Below are 18,219 nucleotides of genomic sequence, written 5' to 3'. Positions count from 1 at the left end.
AACATGAGCATTTTTGGGAATTAATTGACTAAGATGTTGAACAACTTAAAATTCTTGTTGAATTAATACCCTTCTCTGTAATGAATTTGAGTCTCTCTTATATTTTCTTTTGAGTATGCACCCATGTATATATGATTGTGATGGCACCCGAAAATGTCTTTTTACAAATCAAAGTTTTCCACGATTGTTTACTTTAAATTCTATATTGAATGCAAAAAAAAAAAAAAAAGAAAGTGGAAAACACGGAAAAATGTTGATGAGTATTTGACACAATTTTATCGTACTGATAGGAGTCTGCATGCTAAAAAAAATACAAGAAAGACTGAAATGCTCAAACCCATTGTGTATTAAATCAAAGAGAAATTCACAGGGTATTTGACACAACTTTTACATTAAGAAAGAAAATAAAATTCTCAAATCCATTACAAAGTTTATTCCCCATCTAAACTTTTTTAAAAATTCTAACGCCATTAAAAAATTAACTTTCTTGTATGTAAATGTGGAGAGTTCAACTGGATTTCTTTATTTAAAACGTACATGCGTACAACACAGCAAAGATATTACTTCACTCGTTTCCACAACGCAGACACGTGAAATCCTGAAGGATATACGTACAAGACATGCATACCAACACAACGATTACGTGCATGCATGATGAATGAAATCATTTGGAACGATGAAGACCTTGATCGTTGATCCCAATGTCTGTAACATGGGCTCTATATTGATTTATCTTATCAGAATACCTTTCCCAAAGCATCAGTCCTCCCTAATTTGGCGAAGACGTAATATTTGGTAGGACCTGAGATTCCAGGTCCTTGGGTTCAATGTATCCCGAGCTAACTGGTTGTGGAGCCGCAGGCATTCCCAAGAATATCTTCCCCGTGGAAGGAACATTCTATCTCTACCACTTCCTGCTGACCTTAAGTCCAAGGATCCGCCACTGTAGTCACACGGCGGATTGTCGTAAAACCTGATCCAAACGTAGTTGAGCACACCAGTTTGAATTGCAAGGTTTAGATCTGCATCAGGATGAAAACACTGTGGCGCTGCAGATAAGTATATGGGTGTCTCAGCTGATCTGTAGCCTTCAAGGGCCTTGTCTACATCGTCCTAGTGCTGGTTTCATACGCCGCCTGTCCCCTGAGACATCGAAGGATCTGTACCGTTGCCAAATTTGGATAAGTAGGTGACGTTAACGTATTGATAATATCCTGTGGCGCAGGCCTTGGTTAGGTTTCCTTCTAGGGTTTCTTGGCAGAGTGCAGAGTAACTAGTTTATATAGAGAATGTATGAAAGGTGTATTTATTAACAATTTCAAATCAACCAAAAACCAATATTTAGTGAATTAAACTTTATGACAGTTTCATATTTTCGCAATTAAGCATTAATTGTATATTCTTTTCCATTGGACGAAAGAGGAACCATTATTATATTATTTATAACCTCTGTTTAAAAAATACAATACTCTCACGATGTCAATCAACAGGATTACCAGTCGACCCACGCAATCATATAATTACCATCCAAATTATTGAACTTATAAGTATATATATATATGCATGCATGCATGCATATGTCGGGAGAAGGCACGAGTCCAGCGACATTTCTTTATTTATATCATACCACCACCAACGGAACGTACGTGCATGAAATTATTCAAACACTGCCCACAATAGCATTGCTATAGCTCTGCAGCAGATCAAAGTACCTGCTCCAAAGCATCACTCCTCCATAATTCGGAGAAGACTTGATAGATGGTAAGACCTGAGAAGTTAGCACGTCGGGTGGAATGTATCCTCCGCCAGCTGCTTCCGGAGACGCCGGCAGGCCCAAGAAGATCTGCCCCTCAGGTACTTCGCCGCTCCACTGGTTCCAGGTGGCCACAAGATTATCAACCCCGCCGCGGTAGTCACACTGGGGATTGTTGTAAAACTGTATCCAGACGTAGTCGAACAACCTCGTTTGAATTGCCTGACCTAGATAGTTATCTTGACACTGTGGAGCAGCAGATAAGTATACCTTTCTCTGTGAGCTGTAGCCTGACAGGGCCCTGGCAAGATCGTCCCAGTACAGGCCTGATCCAGCTTCAATATCGAAGTCGATGCCATCTAAAACGGCATCTCCTAAAGGCCGGGAAGTGGATTGTCCACCTAAAAAGTTGTTCCAGAGATAATCAGCAACTTGTATGGCATCATCCGCCGATGACAGGGAGTAGCTGGCTGAATCACCGCCGAGGGACAGTAGTAATTTGACGCCCTGATTCTGGCAGGAACGAATGTCGTCGCTTAATCCTGTGCATGTACCCGAGGGTGGATCGCAGTGGCCAGCCAGGTTTAGAACAGGAGTTTGGCCATTGCCGAATGTGGATAAGAAGGCGATGTTCACGTATTGATAGTTGCCGGTGGCGCAGGCAGCTGAGAGTGTTCCTTCGTTGACGTTTTGGCCCCAGTATACGGCGATTCCTGATGATTTTGAGTGAACGAACAGTGAAAATGCGACGAGGATTGGGAGTAAAAGATGGAAATATGTTTGGGGATGGACTGACATTTTAAAATTATTTTTTTTGTTGTTAATTTTTCGAATGGTTTTTCATTATCTGAAGATGGATTTTTATTGGTGAAACTTGAAAAAAGTGAGACGGATTCCGATAATTTGTGGAAAAATATGAAGGACTACATGCGTGGTCTTGACGGCAACATGAGACTAGTCAGCCATGATTTGATACTAAATAAATGACGGTTTGACAGAAATTTGGTTTTTTGGAAAATTATTTCGTTTTTTCCCCTAAAACTATGAAATTTAACATTTTTTATGAATAAATATATACTTTTAAATACTGCATAAATAATAAAATCCTCAACAAAGTTACGAGACAATTTTATGACGTACAGTTAACATATGTTTTCTATGAAAATATTACTGATAAATTTAATTGTAAAGGTTTTATTGATATGGAAATTTTTTCTATGGTTTTAAGTCATTTTTTCAATTTAAGGTTTTATTACTGATAAAATATTCCATGTTACGTGTATAATTTAAAAAGCACGTCAAATTTCGACTCCCCATTTTCTAGTCAACTGTGGAGATAAGACTTAAAAGACGAATACCCATTAATTTGCTTTGGAAATTTTCAGACGGTGGGGACATCACATTTTATATGCATTTTAACTTGAGAGGTGGGCAGTTTGATAAACAAATAATTCTAAGAATTACAATCATAATCACTTTTGGAGTTTTGGATTTCAATTAAATCAATCAGAATCTATCTCAAAATCTGAATTTAAAAAACACACAAAACTGATTGTTTAAATCCAAAATCCAATAATCACTGTTTTTTAGTGATTGAAAACACTCGCTAATTCATCCTCTCTACAAGAGCCCGGGTCCAGGTTTAACAGGCACATAATACTTGTCAAGTGGAACTTGGCTTGTTAGATACTTCACCATTTTCAAGACATCTTGACTTTCACAGTAACAACTTGAAGTCCTGTAATTGTATCACATAACCAATGTGAACAGGGAAGAGTTTTCTAGACATGTATACCCATCAACATACTAGAGAAAATCTGATGTTTGGAAATTAGATGGTGGCATTGTGCATACCAAATGGTATCAACTACTTGCAAGACTTATTCATCGTTAACATGAAGAGAGGTACGAGAAAAATACAATAGCATGAGAGATTAGTGATCACCTTAGTCTAATTCTAGACGGCTTTCATGCGATTGTCTAATGGCAATCCAAATGCCACCACAAAGTTTCCATTATCAGCATTGCCATCGGAGTCCTCAAAATCACAGTTGTAGCAAACTAGGTGCCCCGTTGTGCTGCATTATAGCTTGATCACATGTACACAGAAAGAGAGCACTTGAAATTTACCGTAGAACGGATGTTTCTGGAGATAATGGCCTTAGAACCAATTCCACAGACAATAGATGTAGATCAATATGACAAAAAGGCAAATAACATATATAAAGTTACATGATACTTTCGAGCCTCAGAATCTGCACCAAAAGCAAGGGAGGTGGATGAATCATTGAAGGTTTTCTTTCTTCTTTCTTTTTGTATCGGAATGCCATTGAATTTTTTACAACAGTACAAGGCAAAAGGGTCATTTTACTCACAAGAAAAATCAGATGACTGCAAAAGAAATCATCAAGCAAGATTATCATGATATAATGTGATATTAGCTCTAGGTTGTCTTGCAGGACCAGTGCCTATGTTTGAGGCAAGGATTTGTGTGCCACCGTTTTCTTGCATTAATTCACCAATAATCACCACAGGAGCAAGCCCCATTCTCAAAGTGGTGAAAACGATTTGTGTCCCTAATTATGATTTCACGCTCACTGATCTGGGAAATGAACTTTATGGCAAAGTGGCAATCCTCACAGACACGTAGATTTTTTGTAACCCTGATTGGCATCCCTGGTTTGCTATTCATAATTGCAAATACAATGGCCAACTTCTCACTGTGTACCACTAGATGGTTTTCTTTATCTTCTTCCTCAACATCATGCATGGCGGTGTCGGTTTTCGGAACATAACCAGCCTCTTTCATCTTCCCCACTAGGACATCCAACTCTTCGTAGATCTTTAACGAATTAGGGTGTGATCTATCACCAGCAAGAAAAGTGTGGACCTTGTCTTGAAGCTCAACGTTACTCATACCAGGTATTTTCTTGATTCCTCTCCCTTTCATCATAGATCGAATTATTGTTACGTCTTTCCATCTCCCTGCCTTAGCATAAATATTCGACAACATTACAAAATAACCAGATTGCTGTGGAGCCAACTCGAAAAGATGATCTGCAGCTATAACTCCAATATCCATGTTATTGTAGACGTGGCAAGCACTCAATAGAGCTCCCCAAGCCCTCTCGTTTGGTTCCATTGGCATTTTCTTGATATGATTATATGCCTCATCCACTAGACCAGCACGTCCAAGTAGATCAACGATGCAAGTAGAGTGTTCTACCCTTGGAACTATCTTATATTCATCTGTCATCAATCTATAATAATATCTACCTTCTGATAACAATCCCGCGTGGCTGCAAGCCGAAAGAATTGAGACAAAAGCTATAGCATCAGGAACAAAACCCAAGTCCTGCATTTTAGTAAATAACTCAATGGCTTGATAACCTTTGCCGCTCCTACCGTAGGCAGACATCAATGAAGTCCACGATACAATGTCCTTAATGTGCATCTTATCAAACACTTTTCTCGCTTCTTGCAAACATCCACACTTGGCATACATGTCGATTAACGCATTCTCTATAGACAAGTTTGGCAAAAGGCCCTTCGTTTTAACATATTCATGAATCCGTTTTCCTAGTGATACGGCAGAAAGATCCCCACATGCCGGTAGAACACTAGTTATAGTAATAGCATCCGGTTCCACCCCATGAGCTTGCATTTGTGAATAAAGCCCAACAGCCTCAGTAGGCATCAAATTATTTACATACACGGCTATCATCACATTCCAAGCCACCAATTCTTCTTTGGCCATATCCATGAAAATTTTTCTCACAAACACAATATTTTCCGTGCTTGTATTAGTCACAGCAGGTGAGAGGCTAGCCATTGTACCCGAATCAGGTTTCATACCTAACGATTCCATCTCTTTACACACTTCAAGTGCATCATCAAACCTCCCATTTTGTGCATAACTGGCAACCATAGAATTCCAAGAAACAATATCCCTACGGAGCATTTCATTAAGAACTTGCCTTGCATTCACCAGACCACCACATTTCCCATACATTGCGACGAGACCATTCCCAGTAAACAAGGTCAAATCAAGTCCCTTCTTCACAGCCGGGCAGTGAATTTGCAATCCGAACCTCAAATCATTCGACCCGGAACAAGCCTTCAGAATGCAAGGTAACGTGTAATGATCTGGCGCAACCCCTGACGAAAGTATACTCTTGTACATCAAAATCGCATCTTTATAACAATTATTATTCACATAACTTCGGATCATGACATTACAGATAACAGTATTTCTTTCAGGAATTTTATCAAACAACTTCCGAGTCGTGTCAGGCCTACCACGAGCAGCGTATGCTCTCATCAACTTGATGGCGAGCGCTGTGTCTGAGTTTAAATTAATATCGGAAACAATTCTCGAGTGGAGTTTCTTGAGGGTTTTGATATCAGGGTTCTTGTCTAACAACAGGTTTATGATATCCTTGCTGTTTTTAAGGAAAGATTGCGGTTTTTGAATGGGATTCAGAACATGGCGGGAAAGCTTTGTTGGGTTCTTCAACGGTTTCATCGACTGAAAAATTTTGACATCATCACAGGAAATCTATTCTCCTCGACATGGTGGATAAAAACCTGCAGGATCGAGTTAAAGCAACACGTGGTTTATGATGGCATGCACATTGCAGAATTTATTGGATTTGGATGCTCTGTTGTGTTGAAAATACAGCACTTGATGTTGTGCACTTTTTACACGAGATGATCACATGATGATCTCGTTTAATCTGACAATTTTTTTAAATTTATCTCACATGGTGTGGACAAATGGAGGAGAATTGATGGGAATGAATTTTCTTTCGGAGAAGACTTGGACAAAGTCTTGTAATTGGAGGCAAGTGTAATGGATTGAGGGTAATTTAGGAATAATTTAAATATATTGGTTATGTTTAAACTAATTAATTAATATACGGTGTAGTCCAAATAAAATTTAGACTACTCGAGGCTTGAAAACAAATACATAAAATATTCCTAAATTTACAAAAGTTGCACCACAATTAAGGGAATAAAATATTAATTGTCATAGAATAAAATACTCCATAATTTAAAAATTCCTTTTAAACTTAAATAAATATTTTTTTTAAATTTAAATAAATGCACGTGTTTTACGTGTACTGATTTTGGGTGCTACAGTTTTCTCCCCCAAATAAATTTCGTCATCGAAATTAAATCTTACCAAACAGTTCCGGATAGCGACTTTTCATATCTGCTTCGGTCTCCCAAGTGGCCTCCTCTACTGATTGATTCAGCCACCGGACTTTGACCAACTTGGTCACTTTGTTCCGAAGTCTCCGCTCTTGTCTGTCTAGAATTTGGACATGTCTTTCCTCATACGACATATCTGGAGCCAACTGCAACGGCTCAAAACTCAAAACATGCGAAGAATTTGCAATATACTTCCTCAACATCGAAATGTGGAACACATTGTGCACTCCGGCCAAATTCGGCGGTAGGGCTACACGATAAGCTAGTGTCCCAACTCTGTCAAGAATTTCAAACGGTCCAATAAATCTCGGACTCAACTTGCCTCTCTTCCCAAACCTCATAACACCTTTCATAGGTGTTATCTTTATGAATACGTGGTCTCCTACGGCAAACTCAAGATCTCTCCTCCTCTTGTCAGCATAACTCTTTTGACGACTCTGTGCGGTCTTCAACCTATCTCGGATCTTGACCACCACATCTGCAGTCTGCTGAACAATCTCTGGACCAAGTTCTGATCTCTCACCGACTTCATCCCAATGAATCGGCGATCTGCACTTCCTTCCATACAGTGCTTCATAGGGAGCCATACCTATAGAGGATTGAAAACTGTTGTTGTAGGTAAACTCCACTAGAGGCAGCTTTGATTCCCAATTCCCATGGAAATCTATCACACAGGCTCGTAACAGATCTTCCAATATCTGAATCACTCGCTCAGACTGGCCATCTGTCTGAGGATGGAATGCAGTACTGAATAGCAACTTCGTCCCCATGGCTGCGTGTAAACTCTTCCAAAAGGACGAGGTGAATCTCGGGTCCCTGTCGGACACAATAGAAACTGGAATCCCATGCAAACGAACTATCTCCCGGATATAGAGCTCTGCATACTGAGTCATGGAGAAAGTCGTCTTTACCGATAAGAAATGTGCCGACTTAGTTAGTCGATCCACTATAACCCAAATGACATTAGATCCTTTGACTGACCTCGGCAAACCAACCACGAAATCCATGTGATATTCTCCCATTTCCACTCGGGAATAGGAAGTGGCTTAAGCATCCCTGCTGGCCTCTGATGCTCTGCCTTCACCTGTTGACAAGTGAGACATTCAAACACAAATCGGCGGATGTCTCGCTTCATACCTGGTCACCAATAAAGCATCTGCAAATCCTTGTACATCTTGGTACCTCCTGGATGGATGGAATACGGAGATGTATGTGCCTCTGACAAAATATCTTCTCTGATCGAATCAACAATAGGCACCCACATTCTCCCTCTGTATCTCACAATATCATCAGACACTATGTAAATTACACTGCCCTTGGTCTCATCCTTCAGTCTCCATTTCTGTAATTGCTCATCTGAAGGTTGTCCTTTACGGATTCGGTCCAGCAAAGAAGATTGGACTGTCAGATTAGACAGCTTGGGAGCTCTGTCCTTAAGATAAACCTTTAAGCCAAACCTCTGAATCTCTGACTGAAGAGGTATCTGCTCTGACAGCTGTGCTAAGATTGCTACCTTTCTGCTCAAAGCATCTGCCACAACATTAGCTTTCCCTGGATGGTAGCTAATTTCACAATCGTAGTCTTTTACCAATTCCAACCATCGTCTTTGTCTCATATTAAGCTCTTTCTGCGTGAAGAAATACTTGAGACTCTTGTGATCAGTGAATATCTGGCATTTCTCGCCGTACAAATAATGTATATTTTTTTCGGTATAAAATATTAGATAGTGATATTGTATCGAAATATCGGTATATCGCAGTATTTATGTACCATTGTATGCTAATTATAAAATTTCGATATACCGAAATTATCGGCATGATATTGATATAAATAGTTTTTAATAACCTAATTTTCTATACGGTATACAGTATATTTTTTTTGATATGATATGATACTGCATATAACTTCTGATTTTAGTTATTGGATTTAGTATTTGCAGAGGTGATATCGATGATTTTAAAACTTATATTTAAAAATATTGTATAATTAGGACGACAACTAATAAGATTCAAGCACTAAAAATATATGACAAAATCATTAAATAAGTCTAGATTAGTAGTATAAATAAACCGAACCGGTTTTCGAGTTTTTTGAGTCGACTGGAAAAACTCGAAAATCGGTTCGATTCGACTCGAAAAACTCGAAAACCGATTCGATTCGTTCGACTCGAAAAATATTTGATTTATATTCGAAATGAACTCATACATATTCGAAATTTTTTGAGCCGAACTCGAGCCCAAATTATTTTGTTCGATAGTTCGCGTGCTGCTCGCGAATCTTCATATTATATTAATATAGTATAATTATATATTAAATAAATAAATTTCAAGCCTTTTCAGTACTTATTTTGAACAATAGCTCGAATAGTTCACGAACATGTTCATATCTTTCGAGTCAAACTCGAGCTTTAATTCAAACTTAATTCGAGCCAAAAGTTTTAAACTTTCGAACTTCGAATCGAGCTCGAACTTTAATATAACTAATTCGAGTCTTTTTTAAATTTTCATCCTATTCAACTCGATTCGATTCATTTACATCTCTAATTAGGATTAGTGACGAGCACATATACTCCATGACATATTGACATATTAGCGATCTTAAATATTAATTTCCATATTCTTTTCATATAATCATGAGTTCTAAAGAATCAGCCTCGATAAACTTGTAATTAGGGGTGGGAAAAAATAGCGAAATACCGAAATACCGAAAAATCGTACCGAAAAAATTACCAAACTTACCGAAAATATCGGTATACCGAACATTTCGGTACGGTAAATATTTTTTTTTCCGGTATTTACGGTATATACCTGAAAATAATTTTTTATTATTATTTTTTTAAATTTAAGTTCGGTATACCGAAAAATGTCTGTATATCGAAATGTTTCGGTATACCGACATTTTTTTGGTATACCGACAAAATTTTCGGTGTCGGTACGGTACCGGTATGAAATTTTTCCATACCGAAAATACCGAAAATTCGGTATACCGCACATTCGGTATACCAAATTTTCGATATGAAAAAATTTCATACCGATATTTTCGGTACAGGTATACCGTACCGTACCCACCCCTACTTGTAATTAAATATAAAAGACTTTGACTATGACCACACATATTGCTTTGGTGAGCTAATCAATTAGCTCGATGGATACGTTAATTAATTAAAATATGATATGATTAATATATGTTTTTCCTTATCTTTTTTTTTTTTTCGATTTAATTATATGCAAAGGTCGATGCATGGTTTGCTAAGCAATTTCCCATGCTACGAGAAAATCACATTTGAAATAAATATTATTTTAAAATTTATTTTTTTTAAGGAATTAATGTAAAAAAAATACACGATAAAGTAACTATATCAGTCTCTTGCGCGCGATGTTTTTTTTTTATCAAGTTTATAATATTCCATTTAAAATTATTAAAATTTTATATTAATTATTTATTTTTCATTTTTAATTAAACATATAATAAAAATTATTTAAGTTCTAACAAGTAATAAAAAAGTGTTGACTCCAAATATTCAACGCAACCAATCACTCTAAAAAAGATTTAATTTAACTTGATATCACTTATTTGCATACATGTGAATTTTTTATAAAATTTGCAAAAAAATAGAGATAACATGGTTAAGTTGACCAAATGCGCGATCAATATTTATTAACCATAAATTTTTTACTTTTTAGTTTTCAGAAAATAAAAATCTGGAGGATCCAGTCGGGGTGGAGGCAATCATCCCAATTTATATTTATTTTTTAAAAATTATGGTAATTAAATATTCGAAGACATAGCTCTAATGACTGGATTAGTTAAAATCAAAAACTTGTATGAGACGGTTTCACGGGTCATATTTTGTGAGACGGATCTCTTATTTGGGTCATCCATGAAAAAATATTACTTTTTATGCCAAGAGTATTTGTAAGGCCCGAGATTTTATTACCGTAATCCGAGATTAATCTGAAATGATTTAATTATTAATTGAGATGATTATGGATGAAACGGATCAGACCGGGAGAGCCGAAAGAAGATTTGACATTTTGTGCAAGAAGAGTTCGGCGCATATGCGCGACGTGTATGGGTGCACATGCGCGAGGAAGACAGAACCATGCGCGCACATGCGCGGAACGTCCAGAGAGTTCGGCGCACATGCGCGGCGGAATGCGCGCACCTGCGCGGAACGTCCAGAGAGTTCGGCGCACATGCGCGGCGGAAGGCGCGCATATGCGCGAGTATTGAAATGCCGAGACAGTAGGTCTCGCGCATATGCGCGACTTGGGTGCGCGCATATGCGCAAGCAGTCCAGTAGCCAACGTTTTGAAACAGAAGCTTTGGCGCATATGCGCCGGATTGAGGCGCGCATATGCGCCAGTAGTTGCGAAGCCGAGCATTGAGACCAGTAGGTCTCGCGCATATGCGCCATTTGGAGTCGCGCATATGCGCGAGACATGCAGATTGAGGAGTCGCCACGTTTTTTGATTCATGCATGTGTATATATATATATATATATGTAAATGGACGAAAGTTACATTCAATTATCCGAGGAAGCTTCGGGGAAAAGGCTCCGTCCGTGATTTTCGAAATTAATTTACGAGCGAACCGCCCGTCTGAATTGTAATCCGACTTCAGTACTGTGTTCCTATCAACGCAGGCTACAACTGGACGTAAGTTTTGTTACGTTTAGATACGATTTGAAATTATGATGTTGTCAAAATTGAATAGGAATCAAATATGGTGTTTATGATACAGTGGACATCGTATAATCGAAGTCAGATTAAAGAACAGACTGGTTATGTAATTGTTATGATTTTTGGAACTGATTAATTGAGATTCGATATCAGATTTATATGGTTATTGAAATTATGAGTTGCACCGATATTGATTATGAGTTCTGGTATTATATCTGTGGTGTTGGAATTGACGGGGTTATCGAGACTGTATTGTGATGCCGTCGAAGCATCCGTAAATTGATATTGATCAGATTCGGTATGGGTTGAGATTGTATTGTGGTACCCTATGTCGATTGGCACTGATCAGATTATGTTTTGATTTGAGTATTAATCAGAACATGTTTTGAACTGAGTTATATACTGATATTGTATCTATTCGATTGTCATTATCAGATTGGGTATGGACAGAGTTGAATTCGGGACTTCATCTTCGTCGGACCGAGAAGATAAAGATATAAATTAATGTTGAGTTGGGATTGCACAACTCGAGTGAGGTTTGGCTCGAGTTTCCCTAAATCACATACTTTACCTTATTGTATTGATTTGATTGACGTACATGTTCTCTTGATTTATAGACAGCAGGTATTAGACGAGTAATCTTGTGACAGAAATGCCTGATAGTGGTGGGATCGCCACGGGCACATTGCACGATGTCACAAGATAGTGTATTGGCGATACGACCACATTCCATGACGGTTAGGTCAGGACACTAGATGTTTGGTTATATCGACTTGGATAGAACTGGAGTCTTTTCTATTACTGTTGATCGATATAGGAATACCGACATCTTTACATCTGGGTGTTTTGGTTATATCGACGTGGATAGAACTGGAGTCTTTTCTATTACTGTTGGTCGATATAGGAATACCACATCTGAAAACCGGGATCCCTAGACTAGGATTGAGTCTAGTCTTAAATGTGGAGTAATGAGTCTAATTGACAGTTTATATTGAGTTACGTTGATTATGTTCCTGAATATGGTACACGATGAATTATGTTCCTGATGATGGTACATGTTTAGAATATGATTTATTCTTGATATGGATTTATATTCTGATCTGAATACATGTTAGAAATATCTGTTATATGCTTTTATATTGTTTTTATGATTGCATGTATACATGATTTATATTGAGAATGTAATTCTCACCGGAGTTATCTGGCTGTTGTCTTGTTTGTATGTGTGCATGGCAAAAGGTGGGATATGATCAGGGCCAAGAAAAGAACGAGGCTCGACTAGATAGCGTGGAGATCCGGGCTTCGAAGCAACTTAGGATTCAGCACTGATATATAGTTGAACCTAGTTGAATGCTTGTGGATAATACAAGATTTGTATGTTCATGTTTAATATGTAATTTGAATTGAATTACATTACGTTTCCGCTTTGTATTTTAAAAAAAAAATTTAGACCATGTTTATTATAATTGTTTGAATTATTCCTAAAGACGATTAGAGAATGAATTAGCGTTCGGGTCCCCACAGTATTACTTTTTATCGTGAATAACGGTAGGGTTGACCCGTCTCACAAATAAATATTCGTGAGACCGTCTCACAAGAGAGTTACTCTTAGTTTAAACAAGTCATGAAATGAGAATATACATAATTGGCAATTTAGTAGAACTTTTGTGAAACGGTTTTACAGTCTTTATTGGCTCGAAGCTCTTGATTTTTTTTTATGAGACGAATCAATTATGTATATATTTACAATAGTAAGTAATATTTTTAAAATGAAAAATAACATTTTTTTATTGGAAACCTTAATAAAGATATGTCTCTCACGATTTTTTGTATTGGTAAATTAACGGTTTTACATGAGTTTTTGTTTATTTTTTTTTTAATTTTTTAATGTATGAACAAATTTAGACACGAATAACTATTTTTAATTAGTGATCTTGTGTCTACTCTGTCATGCAGTACGCGTTCGGTGAAGTGTCATTTACGTGAATTAACGGCATCATCGTCTTCGCTGCCTCCACTTCACATCCTTTTCTTCTCCGCTGTAATTTCACTCCACAGCACGTGCACTTCCCGCTCTCCTCGCGCCATTAATTCTCAATAAATCTGAGTTTTGTCTGTTCGAATCAATAACGTTTTCCAATCATTTATTGCTCTGTGTTCGGACTGCCCGCTCAGTCATTTGCGATTCCTCAAGGGAGAAGGCACCCGATTCTTTATTTCTTGTTGCTACCCTGTGAGCTTGGTTTTCGTCCCTCTATTTGCAGTGTTTGAATTCTTGTGTTTTTCCCCCCTCAAAAAGGGGAAAAAATAAAGAATCTCGTGCTTAGCTGTCATTTGTATGATTTCATTGATGATGCGTGCACACGCGGTGGGTTTATCTACCTGTACGTTTTTGGAGCTTCTGTAACTTGCCGCTATTTTTAGAATTTTGGTTGGCGTGTTGCGGCGGAGGTTTTAGGAAGTCAAAAGATTCTTTGGTCTGGGGATTGCGGTGGTGAGCGTTTGATTTTTTTGCTGATTAATTGTTGAAATTTCATTTTTTTTTCTTACATGAAATTCTTTGGAACATCTTTGAATTGCCTGAGATTTCAAAAACCCGAAATTTGAATATCTTTTTACTTATCTGGGCGGTAAGCTAAACAGAGGCGGCGAAAAGGACTATCGACGAAGTGAATTTGTGGCGCAGTTCACTGAACTTCTGGGCATAGCTTGTGTAAACGTTAGAACTTTAGCGGACTGAGGAAAGAAGACAAATTTCCCTCTGATTTTTTTGTTGTTGTAAGGAAACTTAACTACTGAATTTGGTTGGCAGACAAACCGCTGTTATCAGAATATTAATTAAAAACGGCTATAATATTGATGGCTATTAATTATCAATAACAGCAATATATGAATTATTAAGCATTACGCGTTCATTTCCTTTTGTTCTTTGATTTGTTTCTACTGATTTTGGAATTTATGCAGAGATGTAAGAAGTGCTTAATCGAAGGCTTTTCTGTTTTCACTAAAAAGACTAGAAGAAGAAATGAGCACAAAGATCAAGTTCATGTGTGCAACAATTTTAGTGTTTAATGCTCTGTACTTGCTATCAGCAGCTGAACCTGAAGAAGACAAGCGAGCACTGCTCGATTTTATCGATAACATATACCATTCAAGGCATCTGAATTGGGATGAGGGAACTTCCGTTTGCAGTGGATGGACAGGAATCACGTGTAACAGTGATAATTCAAGAGTCATCGTTGTTCGACTGCCTGCTATTGGATTAAAAGGCAGAATTCCTGTGAATACTCTTGGACGTTTGTCGGAGCTTCAGATCTTGAGTCTGAGATCAAATGGTATTACCGGTCCTTTTCCACCAGAGCTTTTAAATCTTGAAAATTTAACTGGTCTTTTCCTTCAGTTCAATCATTTTCAAGGTCCATTGCCGTTGGATGTTTCAGTTTGGAAAAATCTCACGTTGTTAAATCTGTCTGATAACGAATTCAATGGTAGTATCCCATTGTCCATTTCAAATTTGACTCATTTAACTTTGTTGAATCTTGCCAACAACTGGCTTTCTAGTGATATTCCCGATCTGAATATCCCGAGTATAAAATTGTTGAATCTGTCTAACAATAATCTTACTGGAGTTGTACCTCAATCTCTTCTTAGATTTCCCAGTTCATCTTTTTCTGGGAACAATATCTCACGAGAAAATTCGCCGTCTCCGGTTATTTCTCCTAGTCCTGCTGTTGTGCCAAAAAAGCATACCCTAAGATTTAGTGAATCTGCTATTCTGGGAATTGTTGTTGGCGGTTGTGCAGTGGCATTCATGGTTATTTCCTTGCTGCTAATTTTTGCTTACAAGAAGGAAGGTGATGATGATGGTAAAACGACCAGTAATAAAAAACCAGATAAGCTGGAAAAATCTTCAAAGAAGATGGTTTCTGGCAATCAAGATGGAAATAGTAGGCTAACATTCTTTGAGGGATGTATTCTTGCTTTTGACCTCGAAGATCTATTGAGGGCCTCAGCCGAGGTTCTTGGGAAAGGAACATTTGGAACTACGTATAAGGCAGCACTGGAGGATTCGACCATAGTTGCGGTAAAGAGATTGAAGGAAGTTTTTGTTGGGAGGAAAGACTTTGAGCGCCAGATGGAAATTGTGGGAAATATAAACACGAGAATGTGGCTCCATTAAGGGCCTATTATTATTCAAAAGATGAGAAGCTTATCGTATATGACTATTTTGATCAGGGAAGCTTATCTGCCTTGCTACATGGTATGTAGAATCGTGGTCTTCTTTGTCGAATTATAGAAATTTAATGTGACAATCTTGTGCATTCATATTCTTGCAGCAAACCGAGGCGAGAAGAGGATTTCTTTAGACTGGGAGATCCGTCTACAAATTGCAACAGGCACAGCACGGGGTATTGCCTATATCCATTCCCAAAGCGGTGGAAAACTTGTACACGGAAACATAAAAGCTTCAAACATTTTTCTCAACTCCCAACAGTATGGTTGTATTTCTGATCTTTGCTTGGCAATATTGATGAATCCTATATCACCACCAGTTATGCGGATTGCTGGGTACCGTGCCCCGGAAGTCACCAACACCAAGAAAGTCTCACAGGCATCTGACGTGTACAGTTTTGGAGTTGTTCTACTCGAACTTCTCACTGGAAAATCCCCGGTCCATATTTCAGGGGGTGAAGAGGTGATCCACCTTGTTAGATGGGTTAACTCAGTGGTCCGTGAGGAATGGACTGGTGAAGTGTTCGACGTAGAGCTTTTGATGTATCCTAATATAGAGGAAGAGATGGTAGCACTGTTGCAAATAGGCTTGAGTTGTGTTGCAAGAATGCCCGAAGAGAGGCCAAAAATGACTGATGTGGTTAGTATGGTGGAGGACATTAGAAACATGAACAGAGGCAGTAGCCCGTCTCTCGAAACTAAATCTTTAGGTTCAACTCCTACTTTCACTCCTAAAGTGGATGAGATTGGGTCGTCTTCTGTTCATAATTAGATTCTTGATTACGAGAACTGGTGTTGTTTGTTTTTTCTTTGTTTTCTATGTATTTATCTAGTTTATTGCGTTAAATGATCAGATGATTTGGTGTTGAAAGTGCTGGTTTTGTTTATTTTCTTTTTGTAAACTGGTAAGTAGTCTATTTGATCCATAAAAAGTTGTAATAACTTTCTGAGAAATTCATTAGCTTTCTGATTAAAGTATTTAGCGTTGCATGATTCACAAAAACTGCAGGCGTAGGACTAGTGCCAATTGAACAATTCAATGAGATATATGTTTAAAATTGGTTGGCATGAATTGAATCTAGAGTAACATTTCATTCGAAATACGGAAGCTAAATCCTCCAAGAAGCATTATAATGAATTGGTATTGATAGGAGACGAAGTTCGACCAAACATACGTACACCGTAAATTATTTAATTTATCTTGCTCTTGGGGTAGATTTTTATTTATTTTAATTAATTATATAAGTTTCATATTTCTTCGTAGTAGAAGTTATGTATGTGCGTTGCACGTGTGAAACATATAAAAATGATATGATGAGAACATTTCTCATCTTACACTCCGTAATATTTTATTTTTCTATAATTAGTTCAATATAGATACCTCGATAAAGTTCATATTTTATTTTTTGTTTGAGTTCTTAAATACTAATATAATTAAGTTGTTTTAGGTTTGATATACATATAGCAGAGGGTGATCGTCGGTGCCATGATGTTGCACGGACAAGGAGTAGCTCCTGACAGGCTTCTAGGAGAAGGGAGCATGAATGAACCGATCCTACACCTAAATGAGATGGATTCCAAAAACTATTTAGGTATGTGACTATGCAGATGAGGAGTGCTTAAAAATTTGATAGGTACCACTCATATTAAGAATGTGCATCTTCTTTTCGGATGCTCATCACATAAGAACTCCAAAGTTAAGCGTGTTTGACTTGAGAAAATTTTGGGAGAGTGACCACCAGGGAAGTTTCCTATAGTGCGTGTGAGTGAGAACATAAGCACGCTGCAAAGACTCGTCTTGGTACAGTCGGGATAGTCGTCGAATCTGGGGCGTTACAGTTGGTATCAGAGCCGATCTCTCCTAGTACGGTTGTTCGGGGACGAACCATTTGATGCTTAAAAGATTTGATATGTACTACTCATATTAAGAATGTGTATATTCTTTTCAGACGCTCATCACATAAGAACTCCAAAGTTAAGTAAGTTTGACTTTGGGAAATTCTAGGAGGGGTGACCCCATGTGAAGATTCCTAAATTGCGTGTGAGTGAGTACATAAGCACGCTAGAAAGACTCGTTTATGTACAGTGTGGACAGACGTCGAATCTAGGACGTTACATTTGCAATATTATGTGTAAATCCCCACATGATAAACACAAGTTTCATATTTCTCTAATACATGTGAGACTATTTCATCGTTCAATTTTGTGAAATTAGTATCCTACCCAACCTGGATCATGATAAACATTGTTTTTCATTCTAGAAATGGATCGGGTCGACCCGTTTCACAGATATATATATTTACGAGATTTTCTCATAAAAGACCTAGTAAAAATTGA

General features: G+C 37.8%; 2 protein-coding genes and 1 pseudogene across 2 annotated transcripts; 1 reads left to right on the top strand and 2 right to left on the bottom strand.

Annotated features, from left to right (window-relative positions):
* Positions 1-1,409: 1,409 nt before the first annotated feature.
* LOC142524522 (hevamine-A-like) lies at positions 1,410-2,602 on the bottom strand. The gene has a single exon (XM_075628547.1). The coding sequence runs from the start codon at positions 2,549-2,551 to the stop codon at positions 1,661-1,663; it is 891 nt and encodes a 296-aa protein (XP_075484662.1). The 5' UTR covers positions 2,552-2,602; the 3' UTR covers positions 1,410-1,660.
* Positions 2,603-3,297: 695 nt separating this feature from the next.
* LOC142525368 (putative pentatricopeptide repeat-containing protein At3g49142) lies at positions 3,298-6,385 on the bottom strand. The gene is made up of 2 exons (XM_075629643.1): positions 3,699-6,385; positions 3,298-3,491 (listed from the first exon to the last, which is right to left on the bottom strand). Exon 1 carries the CDS (start codon positions 6,276-6,278, stop codon positions 4,269-4,271), a length of 2,010 nt encoding a protein of 669 aa, XP_075485758.1. The 5' UTR covers positions 6,279-6,385; the 3' UTR covers positions 3,298-3,491; positions 3,699-4,268.
* Positions 6,386-13,604: 7,219 nt separating this feature from the next.
* On the top strand, positions 13,605-16,769 carry LOC142524592 (putative inactive receptor kinase At4g23740; annotated as a pseudogene).
* Positions 16,770-18,219: the final 1,450 nt, after the last annotated feature.

The sequence above is a fragment of the Primulina tabacum genome, chromosome 14, assembly GCF_025594145.1.
Source record: "Primulina tabacum isolate GXHZ01 chromosome 14, ASM2559414v2, whole genome shotgun sequence".
Classification (NCBI taxonomy): Eukaryota; Viridiplantae; Streptophyta; class Magnoliopsida; order Lamiales; family Gesneriaceae; genus Primulina; species Primulina tabacum.
This window is presented reverse-complemented; position numbering and strand designations above follow the sequence as displayed.